A 13480-nucleotide genomic window follows, 5' to 3' on the forward strand; every position below is an offset into this window, starting at 1 on the left:
GGTTGATGCATCGTTGCCACCAAATTGTGTTTTATTTTTTTTCTTAGCTGCTTTAATGTACTTGTTCTTCATTTATGGATTAGGCGATGACTCCTGAGGAAATAAGATATAAATAAGCCGAGTTCAATGTTGACGCTCCGCCACCACTGAAAGTCACTGATTTGCCATCGCTGCTTCGTTTCTTGCAGAATTGTACCAATATCGAGTGCCTGCGGATCTCCTGCGCAGTGGGACGACTAGAAGGAGGAGAAAGTGCAGTCCTGAAAGTCAGGTCTCGGTTATGGGCCAAGACATTCCTCCAGGTAATAAAAAAACCAAAACAGAGAAACGGAAGCCCACGCGCGACACTCACGAGGAACCCCTTCTCAAAAGCTCCCTGGGGAGATTTTCTTTGTAACAATTTTTAAATTAGAAAAATTTTTCCATTATTTTACTTTAAAAATTTGTTAGATTTACTAAGAATGAAGTTTTTTATTTAAAAAATATTTTAAATTTAAAAATTGTTATGAATTTTTAAAACGTTTTAAAAGAAATGTCTGTGGAGCGGAGCCAAGATTAGCTGATCCGCTTTCCCATCAGGTGGACACAATTTCTGTTTTCGCTTTGCTGAAATATTATTGACGTATAACGTAAGTTTAAGGTGTATGACGTGATGATTTGATTCACAGACATTGCAAGACGACTGCCACAGTAAGAGTGGCTGACACCTCCATCCCCTCGCACGTGATGTTTCTGTGCCTGGATGGCGATACGTTTTAAGATCTCCTCTCTTAACAACCTTCAAGCATATTGTGCAGTATTGTTAACTGTAACTGCCATGCCATGTAGTAGATCCTCCCCGGAATGTGCTCATCGTATAGCTGGAAGTTTGTACCCCTTGACCAACATCTCCCCATTCCCCCCATCCCAGAGCCCCTAGCTGCCACCATTCTTCTCTCTCTCTCTCTCTCTCTCTCTCTCTCTCTCTCTCTCTCTCTCTCTCTCTCTCTCTCACACACACACACACACACACACACACACACACTATACTGTATATTGGAAGTTTTTGATAGTTTCGTCATGCAACCCAGAGGCGGTAAACATCTTCTGCCTTCCTAACTCAGGACAGAAAGTTTACAGTTCTTAGACGACATTGTTTGCTGAGTTATGTTTGTTTCTGTCCACATGCTGAACATGCATGTGAAAAGATTTTATTTAGGTTAATCGTAGATGCTGTTCTGTGATTGTTGCATGGAACGGCATCCTCCTTTACAGCTGAAAGTTTTACCTGTAATTGCTTAGGTTTTGTCATCTCACAAAGCGAACGCTTCTCGTAAATGTCAAGTATTGAAACATGGGCTACATAAAATGGATATATGCTTTAAAATAATTCTCGAGACGGAATTAAGCCGAGGGGAGGTAGGAGTAGGAAAACTCATGACATTACCAGCGCACCAGTTATTTAATCTATTCAAAAGCATCCCTCTCCGCCCCGTTTGTTACCAGCTCTGTAACTTTTATGAGCACCATGCCATCCTTGTGCAAAAGCACATGACAGAGGCAGCCGGTGGGCTGCAAACCACAGTTTAAATGATGCAGCAATGACAGAAGAATAAGGCATTTTCTGAGGATTAATAGCTAGCTGGGTCTGGTTGAAGGCCCAAGATATTGCCGAGGGATATTAGCTCCAGCTGCTTTTTCCATCCTAAATTGCCTACAATATGGCATCGCCTGCTACTACGTGAGGAGACTGCTAAATGGAGAGAGATTTTTTAACATAAGCATAACATAGTTGTTATGTAAGGAGCATGGCGGAAAGCATCCAACTTTCAGCGTGGAATCGATGATACAATTCTGCTCATAGTTGTTTGCCACGAATCACATAACCTGTGCCATGCCTTGGACCTAGGGTCCCAGGATGAGTGTATCTTTCTGATTTTGGAGAATAAGTTAAAATGAAGATCAGATCGATCTACGTGTTGTACTGTTCATCGGCTGTTTGCCTACCACCTCATTTGTTCAGGCCCCAGACTGTGTCAGTTTGCGGAGCGGAAGCAGGTGGTGGAGCCGAGAGCATGGCACTAGCCTTCGTCATGACTGCAGCCCTCATTTAAGATCACGACCTTGTCTTACAGCATCCCAAACTTCCTCATGAAACTGACAGGACAGGGTGTCCAATTTAATAACTGAAAGCGGGAAACCTTTTTAAAGGTGCTATTGAATGGATTTGACGTGGCGTGGGAGGGTCGTGGAAGAACCAAACCGTCTGATGCGGTCATTCACCGTCCACCCATGTGGCCAGTCCCCCAGAAGCGATGAAGCCGTCCTGTGCCTGCTGTTCAAGGTGCTGTGGAAGATGAAGCCTTACGATCCATGCTACATGCCTTCTGTTTTTGTGTGGTCTTGCCAGGGAGAAAAGTAGCAGAGAAAAATAAAAAGTTAAGCAACAATGTGAAAATTCCAAACACTATCCGATGGATGTCGTCTCATCTCAGAGCTCGGAATCAGAATCCGAGTGTGATCCTGGGTGTTTCTGAAGCTCAGCTGGTTTGTGAACCATGGGAAATGATAGCAAAGCTAGGTGATGAATGAAAATGTGAAGAGGAATCAAACGATGGCCAAGAGCAGGGTGGGCAAAGGAAGGAGGGGAAAGAAAGTCCGAGAAACATGTTTCTCTCCATTCTACAGTCCGAATCCCATCTCTTATTCATTAAGAAACTTTCATGTTCACAAATGCGGAATCACGTAGGACAAAAACTTTCCATCTAGAGTCAATGCAGACATGGAGTTCTCCCATGATTTGTTACCCAAAGATGTGACCTCAAGAGCAAGAAAATTCTTTTCTATCAGTTTTTTTATTGAACTTGGAGACTAAAGAAAACTTGTTCATCGGAGGTTTGAGACCATGGACGCATATTTGAGTACGTAGTTATAACCCTTAGGCACAGAACCTCATTACCAGAATTTGTCAAGTTTCTTCAATGTCTACCAGCCAGGATGATAAGGAAAATAGATTTAAATCACCAAAGTACACGCAAGATTTTGTGAACAAAGATTTTTACAGTGTAAAAAATGCTTCTCACACAAACAACAAAAAGTTTTCCAACTCTAAGTTAAAATGAAAACAGGAGACTAGAGAACATCATAATAACAACAACCAAAAGAATTTTTCCAAATAAATAGAATTGCTTATTCTGGAATGTCAGAGAAGAAAAAAAGAAGAAGCCAAAGATATAGTGCCTTGAAGGATATAAAAGTTTTGCATACTCTGGCCTGTCCTTATCATATAGAGGAAATGGAGTTTATTGAAGGGAGGAAAAAAAAAAAAAAACCACAGGGCAGGGGTGGGGGGGGAAACTTAATCAAAATTATTACAATTCAAACTGTAGGGCTGGTCTCAAGAAACCCAACATCGGGTTTCAGATGGTGAAGGGCTGGTAAATGTTTAATGAAATGCTCTCTCCGGGAGGAACAAAAGCTCTGACATGTAGCATGTTTGCTGATTCCCATGGTGTAAATGTTTCCCCCCATCCCCGCCCCCATGGCCAATGTCAAGCTGCAAAACAAGGTGTTGCAGAATATGGAGTTAGAAAGAAACGCACTGTAGCTCAGCCTAAGTAGTGCTTCTACTTACAGGCACGCTAGATACAAATAATGTCAAGAGCATAGATTATGGTAAAATGCAACAAAATAATTAGTAAGTACTGAGTCTTGAGTGTTTATTACCTTTTAAAAAACTATCTACTGAAGTTTACATATATATAATTTAAATTTTAATAATGGCTTCATTTAACAACTGCTACTCAAAATTCCTGAAACTTTAACAGTTCCTCAGGAGCCATTCATGAGCCAGCTACAGCTCACCAGTGGATAGATCTAATTTTTGTCTCAAGTTAAACAGAGGATAACCACAGAAGCTTCAGTTCTCAAAGTGGCGTTTCTTGACTTAAATATTTTCCTTTGACTTTAATTAATAGTGAATATGAGAACCAATTAAATAAAAAGAACTTCTGCTGAAAGTTCTATCAAAAACACTGTATGGCTCTGTGTTTCTTAAAGGGGGATTTTGCTACCTAAAAGGACGCTAGCAATAACTAGAGACATTTTGGGCTGTCATGGCTGGGGTAGATGTCATACTGGCATCTAGTGCGAAGAGTCCAGGCATCCTGCTAAACTTCCTACATTGCACAAGACAGCCCCGCGTCCAACCTAAAATCCTGATAAGGCCAAGAATGAGACACCCTGCTCTGGGTCCATATAAGATATGTGATAAATTCCTTTATAAATCAGTAAGTACTGAGTATCACTCCTAAAATATTTTCCTCTATAAGATAACAAGGATTTTGTAGCCCACTAGGTCTCCCTTTTGTTTTTCCCTAGCAGAAACTATATTAATCCTTGTGCTTCTTCCTTTTTGGGATTCTGATTTGCTGGGTTTCATTTTAATTTTATTACAGCAAGTCTTTTGTTAATAGGACAAATTCTCCTTAGAAATAAGAAGAGGACGAATGAGTGGTTGGTTGGATGGATGTTTCGTAGATGATGGCTGGATGATGGATGACAGATAAATGTCTGGAAGATTGATGGATGAACAGGTGGATGAATGAGTGAATGGTTGGATGGATAATAGATGGATGGATGGATGATTGGTGGATGGAAAATGGATAACCGATTATAGGATAAATGGATGGATGGGGGAAGATAAAAGAGATAAAGGAAGGAAGGAGGAAACTTTGCTTTGGAAATGAAAAACACTGAAACAATTGGGTAGCTGCCATTATAACTTTTAAAAGCTTTATACAGAATATATTTATATATGTATTTTTAATTTCAGAGAAAAAATGATCCCTATTCTCTGGCATCCCTGGTGTCCTTTGAAGTTAAGAAGATGCCTTATAAAGATCAGCCAGAAAAACTCCCAGAAGGAAGCATAGCAGTGAGTATCTTAAAAATACACAGGCACCAATAATTTTACTGAAATAATGATTTTTCAAATCACTGTTCAGCTTGTGTTAGGTCTGAGTTCTTATTACACTGACTTGATTTTCTCTTCCAATCACTGTTTTCTTATTTCAGTGTGGAAATTTCTTAGTGTCATTTGATCAAATTTTTAAACTTTCAGTATAAATTTCTAACTCTCCAAAAAAAAAAAAATCACAAAGCAGGACCAATATAATTTTTAAACTAGCCATTTTGTTTCAGAGAAGTCCAGATAGCAATGATCATTATAACTAAATCATACTGATTGTTTAATTTTAATGTGAGTAAGTAGAGAAAAAATAATTTCTTCCTTAGGGATAGTTGCCAGGGACCAGCTGCATGACTTTGGACAGTAATATTTCCTTTCTATGTAAAGAGCAATAATTGTTTTTTTACCTGGGCAGTGGGGAGTACACTCTGACCTTCGTTTGAATAAAATGTTGTTTTTCTAAAATCGAGGCTATCAAACATGCCTGGCACCAAAATATCCATCACAGCACAAGTGCTGTTATTCTCAGCAACCTGACAAGGCCATACAGAGAAAAGGGGAGAGTGGGTGGGAGGGGCTGAGCAGACAGTCACCAAGACTCTGCCGTTGCAGTCAAAGTGATCGCCACCGGGCTCTTAGGAAGCAATATTAAGACTTAAGCCTTCATCTCTTAGCCGTTCCATAGGTATTCACAGCCCCCACTTGAGCTCTGGTCCCCGGGTCCTTCTGGCTCAAAGTCCAGCTTGCAGACCGGCCACATAGCATCACTGTCAGAAATTCAGAAACAGGCCTCGCTCCAGACCTGAGTTTTTTCAAAAGCGTCAAGGCATCGTGTTCACAGAAAAGTGTCAGAAGCACTGCTTTGGATGCTATATAAATTGCCCAGGTCTTCAAATGTAATTGCAATCTTTAATCTTTCTAGCCTAATCTACTTTTAGTTCCTTAAATTAAATTAATCCATTGGTTAGTGATTCTCAATGCTAAGTATGGAGAAGAGTCACCACTCATGCAACTTTAAAGACATATACAGGCTAAATCCTCACTCTGACCTCAGGATTAAGCAGGTCTGAGGCGGGGACTTTGACACTGGGCATTGCAAGACCTACAAGTGCTAATTCTGCAATGAAACTAGGATTGAGAACCTCTAGCACAGGCAGGCTGCACAGAGGAAGATCCAGTTTCGAAATAGATTCTCCTCAGCTTTATCTGGCCTCACCCAGGCTTTACCCCATTCTAGTCAGGAAAGCTTCAGGAGATCTCTCTATGTTGCCATGTTCGCCTGAAAGAATTACTGAAATGATGACTAAAGTTATGTGTAGAAAGCCCTAGCATTGTGCCTGGAACAAGGTGAGTCTCAAGTCTCCATAATGATGACCCTCCTCATATTGGGAATGTCAACAGATTTGCACGGTCCAACTTCGTATCAGTAAACTTCGGTGGCATTTTAAAGCAAACACTACCACGTCTTCCTTCATGTAGCCCACCTCTGTCTCTCACGAGATGTCTGCTGTCGTTTGGATTTATGCTCAACCTAGAAAAGAGAGGCTTTCGGTTTTTAATACTGAGTGTTCGTCCAGAGAGGTTCAAAGGCTTGTAGCTCTGAGGGCGATAAATCTGGGCCCTTTTGTTGTCTCTGAGCATGTGTTCACTAACAGAAACACATGTTACCGTCGATTCCATCAACAGTATTGCATCTTTCCGTGCTGGCCACAGGTGACAGCCTGCTGTTCTCAACCCATCTCCGAAGATCCGCAAAATAATCAGGCACGTGATCCCCCGCCCCCACCACCCATTTTCTGAAACTGTCTTGTTATGGGATGTACCATTTACGTAAAGGTTCCGCCTTCATTTTGTTATAAGGTTGATGAGATGCCTTGGGAAATTAACTCTTATTTACGTCCATTAGCCTACAGTAAAACTGGTTTTGTTATATAGGTCAGTTTGCTTCAAGTTGCAGAACCTGAATGTTAAGTGAGGACTTACTTAATTATAATTGGAAAATCATTCCGGGTCTCCCAATACCTGCCTGCAGGAGACTCTTGCCAGTACAGAGTTAGCTTTGGATTACAGGAAAATGATCTTTCTGTGGCTTAGTTTGAGAGAAAGGTGCTTAGAGCTGGCAGATGTTTTTATACCGAGTTCTCAAAAGTCTTGTCATTCTTATCTTGAAAAGAGCCCAGTGGGAGAGAATAATTGCTTTAAGGTTGTAGACAGACTTCATTGGAATTGGTGGTTGGGAAAATATCAGAGCTCCAACCCATGACTCTGCCACTGGGAAAATAAATCTCTCAGTTCCTTCTTTGGTAATCCTAGGCCCTCGTGTGGGGCGATTCGTTTGTTTATACTCACTTTCAACATGCTCATGATTCATGCATTTCTTGAGGCCTCTATGCACTTTACCTGTTGATGAAACAGAGATCCCCATCTGCTTCTTGTATAGTGTCTATATTGGTAAAAACTGAACTCCTCACGTGACGTGATGCTTGTCATGTTCAGAGGTGAAGGAAAGGGTGCACAAAGCTGAGGGACATGACTGAACACTGATTCACTACAGTTAAACTGGAAAAAATTACTGTTATATTTTTGTTATTACTTTTTTTTGCTTACCAATTAACTTTGACATTTTTGTGCTACGTGACTAAAGCCGAATTTCAAAAGTTACATCTAGAAGCGAGTATTGTTGTCTAGTATAATTCCAAAGGTGGCTATTATAAAAATGTTATTTAAAAACTCACCCATAAACTGTGAATCCACTCAATTTTCAAAATTGTTAGCAAAACTCCAGCAGGTTACAATGGAATTCTTACATTAAACAATTGTTTAGAGTTTGAATTTATATCTTATAAGGGCTACTTAAGTGTTGTTAAAATGTGCATTCAGCTGGTCTACCTTATGTTACTATTTTGTTCTAAATGGCACTGTAGGTAGGGCGTCTTGGTACATTTATTTAAAACATCCTTGTGACCTCACTGAAGTATGTGTACACAAGATTTTGTGATACATAAATACAGATGTCAAGACTAATTACAGTTGCGAATTCAAGGGAGCTTTTTCCTTCTACCTTGGGATTTTGTCAAAATATACAAAAGCATATCATAAATGTCAATGAGAAAATGTAGGCATATTAAAGATTTATTTATGGTTTTTCAACCATAATAAAGAAGATTTATGACATGATAAAAGTAAGAATTAATGTTCTCTTCTTAACATGTCTTTAAGATGATGCTAAACTGCTTACAATTTATGGATCCCACTTCCTAAAATTCCTGATAATTATAATAAGTGAACTGTTAAAACTTTATACTCTTTCCTTAAATAGCTACAGGTCCTTGATACATAAAAATGAATTTAAACAGTTCGTTAATTAGTTGGCATGCAATCGAATTTTTCTCCCTAAATTTTAAGGACCTTAGTCACCCAACAATACCCTTCTTTTTGAAAGCATTTGAAATCTGCAATCACAAGCACATGTTCTTAAGATAAACTCTTAGTACTAAATATACCCCATCTTCTGCTTTGGGACCCCTTCTTGGGGAGAGAATCTTATAAAGAGGGACATGGGCAATTCAGTTAATCACATAATTGTGCGAGATTATACAGAATGGCCTAGAGCTGTGCAGTCCAGTATGGTAGCAACTAGCTACACATGGCTAGTGAGAACCTGACATGTGACTAGTGTGACCGAAGACCTGAACTAGTAATTTTATTTCATTTTAACTCATTTAAATATAAACTTCAAACTCTAGCCATATAAAATTTTTTTTTTCCATTAAACACAGCGTCATTGTTTTGGTAAGACTATATTTCACTCTAACCTTGAAATCTTAGCAATTGTTATGTGCCACAAGTGTAACAATATGCGCTGGGCTTTGAAGATGTAGTTAAAAACAAACAAAAAAAGAATGTAAATTATTGTGAATAGTTTTATATTAATTACGTGTTGAAATAGTAGTAGTTTCGACATTTGGGGTTAAATATATTATTAAAATGAATGCTCCATCTTCCTGTTAGAATGTGGCAAGTAGGACATTTTAAATTACATGTGCAGCTTTCGTTATTTTTCTATTGGACAGCACCAATCTAGAGCAGGGTTCTAGAATGTTCCAGCTGGGAGCTGATGAGAATACCTACAGAGCTTCAGAGAGCATGGGGTATTTAGTAAACCTTATCTGAAATGAATAAAAAATTCTTACTTTAAATCAGTGATTAGTCATTAGAAACTCTAAAAATTGAGACCTCTTTTTCTCATTCTTTATTATCCAATGGGCAATGTAAGCTTCTGGTAGGCTTGCCCAAATGAGCAGCAAGAAAAACATAAATATTAAAAAAAACAAATTTGGGGTATTTCCCCACTTTTTATTTCTTGGCCAAGCTTTCCCAAAACCATTCTACAATTTCCACAGCACTGCTTCGAATTTAAATAAATTTTGGTCCTATAAAAGTGATCTATTAAGTCTTTTACTCTTAAGTTTGCCTTGCAGTTCAAGTTTCCAGTTTACACAGAGCACTGAGTTTCAGGAAAAGCTTGGCCTCACCTATTTCTACCTGCGGGTGAAATGCCTCACTGCCGTTTACACACGTAACTATATCACATGACTCCTGAATCCACGTGTTCTCAGAAAGACCTCTCTTTCCGAGACTCTTCCAACGACGCCTTAATCTGACTCTTCATCCACCTCCTCTGAGCATCAGTCATCTAGCTTGTCTCGTTGGACATATGGGGACATGCTCTGGGGAATGGCTGTTGGTTTTCTGTGTTTGGGGAATGGCTGTTGGTTTTCTGTATTTCTACTGTCCATAGTGTAGCAACTTCTTGACCGTGCAGCAGAAGGCCTGGGTGAGTCTAGGGAAACAACGGGGGAGAAGGAAGTCCCCTGAAGCTGCATCCATTTATTCTGAGAAGGCTGGGTAGCCTCGGTGCCACCCAGATGCCCCAAGGGCAGCCAACAAGGAGAGCGGAATGTAGGCTCGGCGGGGAATCACTGAGTTTGGTTTCTTTGAAAACTGTTTATGTCCTCTCCTCTTAATTACATATGATGACACAGAAAATATATACGACATGAGTAATTCTACCATTTAAAGTATTCAGAGAAAGGGTAGGAAGTGGTATTTTTTAAATGAACGTCGAGCAGACTGGTGATGAGTGTGTCATAATTTAAGAACTGACTTGCTTCAGACGCTGCTGTCAGAATCTCAGGAAACAAATACAAACGAAAAACCAGTAGATTTTGAAATTACTTTTATAAAGCTGTTTTCTGCTTCAGGAGAGACTGGTAAACATAGCCTGCTCAATTTAATGTTTTATTCCTACTTTCCCATTCCTGCTGCAAAAAAAAAAAAAAAAAAAAAATAGCTTTCAGGTATCATTATTAGCTCTTTGTAAACGACCTCCCCTGCTCCTTTCTACAGAGAGACCAGTTTTAAAGACAATACGTCAAAATCTGCAATAGCTAAGTGGCAGAGGAACCCAAGGAAGTACTCAATGCTGTTCTCTCATTCCATCTCATTTCTTTTCATTAGACTAACCATTTGAACGGCCTGTGGCCCTCTTTTGACTCCTTTAGCTTTTCGATTTTTTTTTTTTTTTTACTTACAAAACTAAAACCGTTCCCCGTGTTTCACATGAAACAGCAGGAGGTGGCTTGAGATATTAATCGGAGAAGTTAGGAGAGGGAAAACGGCGGAGCTTCGTTGCCTGCCTCACCGTAAATTACACGAGTAAATTTCAGCGCTCTCTAATGCGTGCACAAAACAGAGACTGAAACCGTGTTGTTTTCTTAGTGGACTTAAAAGCTTAGCGGGGAAAAAGACGAGAAACCCCAGCATTTCACATGATTCCAGATTCTCCTGGGGCCTGTGAGTTTGTGACCACTGCCGCCGCTTTCAGGTCCCAGATTCTGAAATCCTCATTGCCAAAACTGTGCCATTCTGCATGCGGTGATATTGGGGTCATTTTAAAATACCCATTCGTGCCCTTTATCCAAACACCTTAAAATGCGAGGGCTGTACACTGATTTAAGGTATGTCATCAGATAGAATTCACCAAAGGAAGGGGATATAAAGAGCATTAAGAAGTGATCTAGTCCCTGACTTGCTCATGAAAGGATAGTGTTTTAAATAAATTACTTGGGCTGCAGAATCTGGGAGGCATTGTGACTGTTTGAATCCTTTCGACGCGTTTCTTCAATATCAGTACCATGCGTCCTGTCCTTAAACTGTGGCAAGCAGGGTGACCATCATGCCATGGTTGTTGTGGAGCATTCCACTTCCTGCCGATGATGTGTTGGATGAAACAGGGACAGCACTGGCAAGGAGAGGCGACAAAGGAAGGAAGTCGAAGAGTGAGCAGGTTACAGCCGCCGAGGGCGTGTATCCGGCCCTCGGCACTGGTGTCCATGTGGAATGACAAGCAGTCTTTCAGCTAACTGTTGATTCTGTTGTTTGGTCTAAATATAAATGATATCTGGATCTGGAAAACCAAATGAATTAAGTCATCAGGATGTTCGCTGCATAGAGGAAGTGCAGCAAGATGAAAGGAGCAATAAAACCCTGACAAGCTGAGAAGAGCATAGACAGGATGTTCGAATCTAGTGAAGGCGGCAGACGCAAAGAAATGAGCGGAGTCCGAGTCCGATACCAGCGTGCAGGCTCTGCGCACATCCATGGCTCCCCAGCCGGGGGAAGCTGGAGAGCCTCCGGCCTGCATCGTTTCATCCTCTCCTGACTGATGGGTCGGAGAGTTGGGGACGAGGGTTCTCGGGCATGTGTCAAGACTGGACTCATGTTCCTTCCAACCAACGCAGTTAAAACAAGGATCACTTTGACCAGTTCCACTGAAGCATGCCTACTTCTGTCTATAGCCAGGTAGGCCTGCCTTGGCGAGGAACATTTTGGCTCCAAAGAGATATTCCTTTCTCTTTTCCTTGACAAAAGCAGTTAGCAGCATGGCTGGATCCCTCCTTGGTTATGTTTGGGGGTCTGTAGCTTCTTTGCTGCCTGGGTCTCCTGGGGCACAGGCCCCCAGCCCGTGAGCATGTGAGGGCAAGGTGGTTCACAGACACCGAGTCTGCAGTCCTGCTGGAAAGGCTTCATTCTCCTCCAAGTCCACTTGCAGCAGTGGGGAATGAAATGAGTTCCAACTGCATCTGAAAATTGGATTTAGAATTGAAGGCAGCGCCAAAGCATCAGGACAGGTAGTGTTCCCTTCGCTTGCTGTAGTTACTTCCATAAAAGGCGAGATGGCTAGCCCCACACTCTGGGCTCTCCCTCACTGATGGAGCACAGAATCTAGGGGTATAGAGGCGCTGAGACTGACTCGCTAAGTTATATGAATCACTTGGCCCCTTTAGGACTCAGTGTTCTCATCTGCAAGATGGAGTGGTCGAATGAGGTGATTTCTAATTTTCTTGCTCATCCAACAATCTGTGGTTGTTCACAAGCTCACCTCTCAATGAAGTTAGCTCATTTTGGTAGAGAAACATGAATGGACAGACTTGGCCTTTTGTAGGGTCTACTTTTAGCCATTGTTGACAAAAGAGGCCCAGCCGAATTTAAGGTCATTTCTGTCTACCTTGTCAGTTCTTGGTCCACCTTGTTTCAGTGCTGTTGTAAGAAAAACACTCACAAAGTGTCTATAATTAGATTTTTACCCAAGCTGGGAGACCTGGGAATGTGCTAGCTAGTTTTTAAGATTCTATGTTTGAGTGCTATGACCCCTTCAGTTTCCCCTAGGATGATTTTAATTATTATATGGATTCTTTTAGAACTACTCCAATATTCTATTGGTAGCTATTGCTTTATTTCACCAAATAGTTTTTAAATTAGAACTCATTTGCTTTTTTTTTTTTTTTCCATTTCAGATTAAGACATCAGTTATTTGGGCAACCCCAAATGTTTCCTTCTCAATCCCATTATGGGTAATAATACTAGCAATACTTCTTGGATTATTGGTTCTGGCTATTTTGACCTTAGCTTTATGGAAGGTAAGTTTATTTACTTTCTTCTCCTTTCTGAGTGGAGAGGCCGCTGAAGGGGTTTAGATGGATATACATATGAATTTAAGAGACAATGCTAGAGGCGTGATTTAGGGTTTTTTATAAAAGGAAAATTGTATCTTACTTGGCAAACTATATGCTTGTGTTGACATTTAAGAAGTCTGGGGGTGATTAATGTTCCTTTTATCTTGATATTTCTTGTAAATAAATATAGAGAGAATTATACTTTACTAAGACTCATGATCCTTCCAATATGATTTGGAGTGATAATGTTATTATGAAATCTTCTTTTTCTTGTTTAATTAACCAAGATCTTAAAGCTTTTTATTGACATGGTCCTATCAGCCATTCTTTGAGATTTTTCTTTATAAGCACTTCATAGATGCAATTAATATAGCAATTTATTGGTACTTGGTCTATCAAGTAGGACAAACAGATCATGCATGTTATAATATTCTTAGACTTTTTTTTTTATCTTGCCAATTAGTTCATCACCAGTAGGAAGCCTTAACTTACTCTTTCATGTGTTCTACTGAAG

The 13480-nt window shown here is 40.3% G+C and overlaps 1 protein-coding gene across 1 annotated transcript in view; it reads left to right on the plus strand.

The window, feature by feature from the left end:
* The window catches only part of ITGA8 (integrin subunit alpha 8), a 138335-nt gene that overhangs the window by 120877 nt on the left and 3978 nt on the right, over positions 1 to 13480 (plus strand). Inside the window, exons 27-29 of the mRNA XM_016134376.2 lie at positions 189 to 302; positions 4814 to 4915; positions 12808 to 12930. Coding sequence (XP_015989862.2) covers positions 189 to 302; positions 4814 to 4915; positions 12808 to 12930 — 339 coding nt within the window. The remainder of the gene's footprint in view (positions 1 to 188; positions 303 to 4813; positions 4916 to 12807; positions 12931 to 13480) is intronic.

This window comes from Rousettus aegyptiacus, unplaced genomic scaffold (assembly GCF_014176215.1).
Source record: "Rousettus aegyptiacus isolate mRouAeg1 unplaced genomic scaffold, mRouAeg1.p scaffold_m13_p_10, whole genome shotgun sequence".
Taxonomy (NCBI): Eukaryota; Metazoa; Chordata; class Mammalia; order Chiroptera; family Pteropodidae; genus Rousettus; species Rousettus aegyptiacus.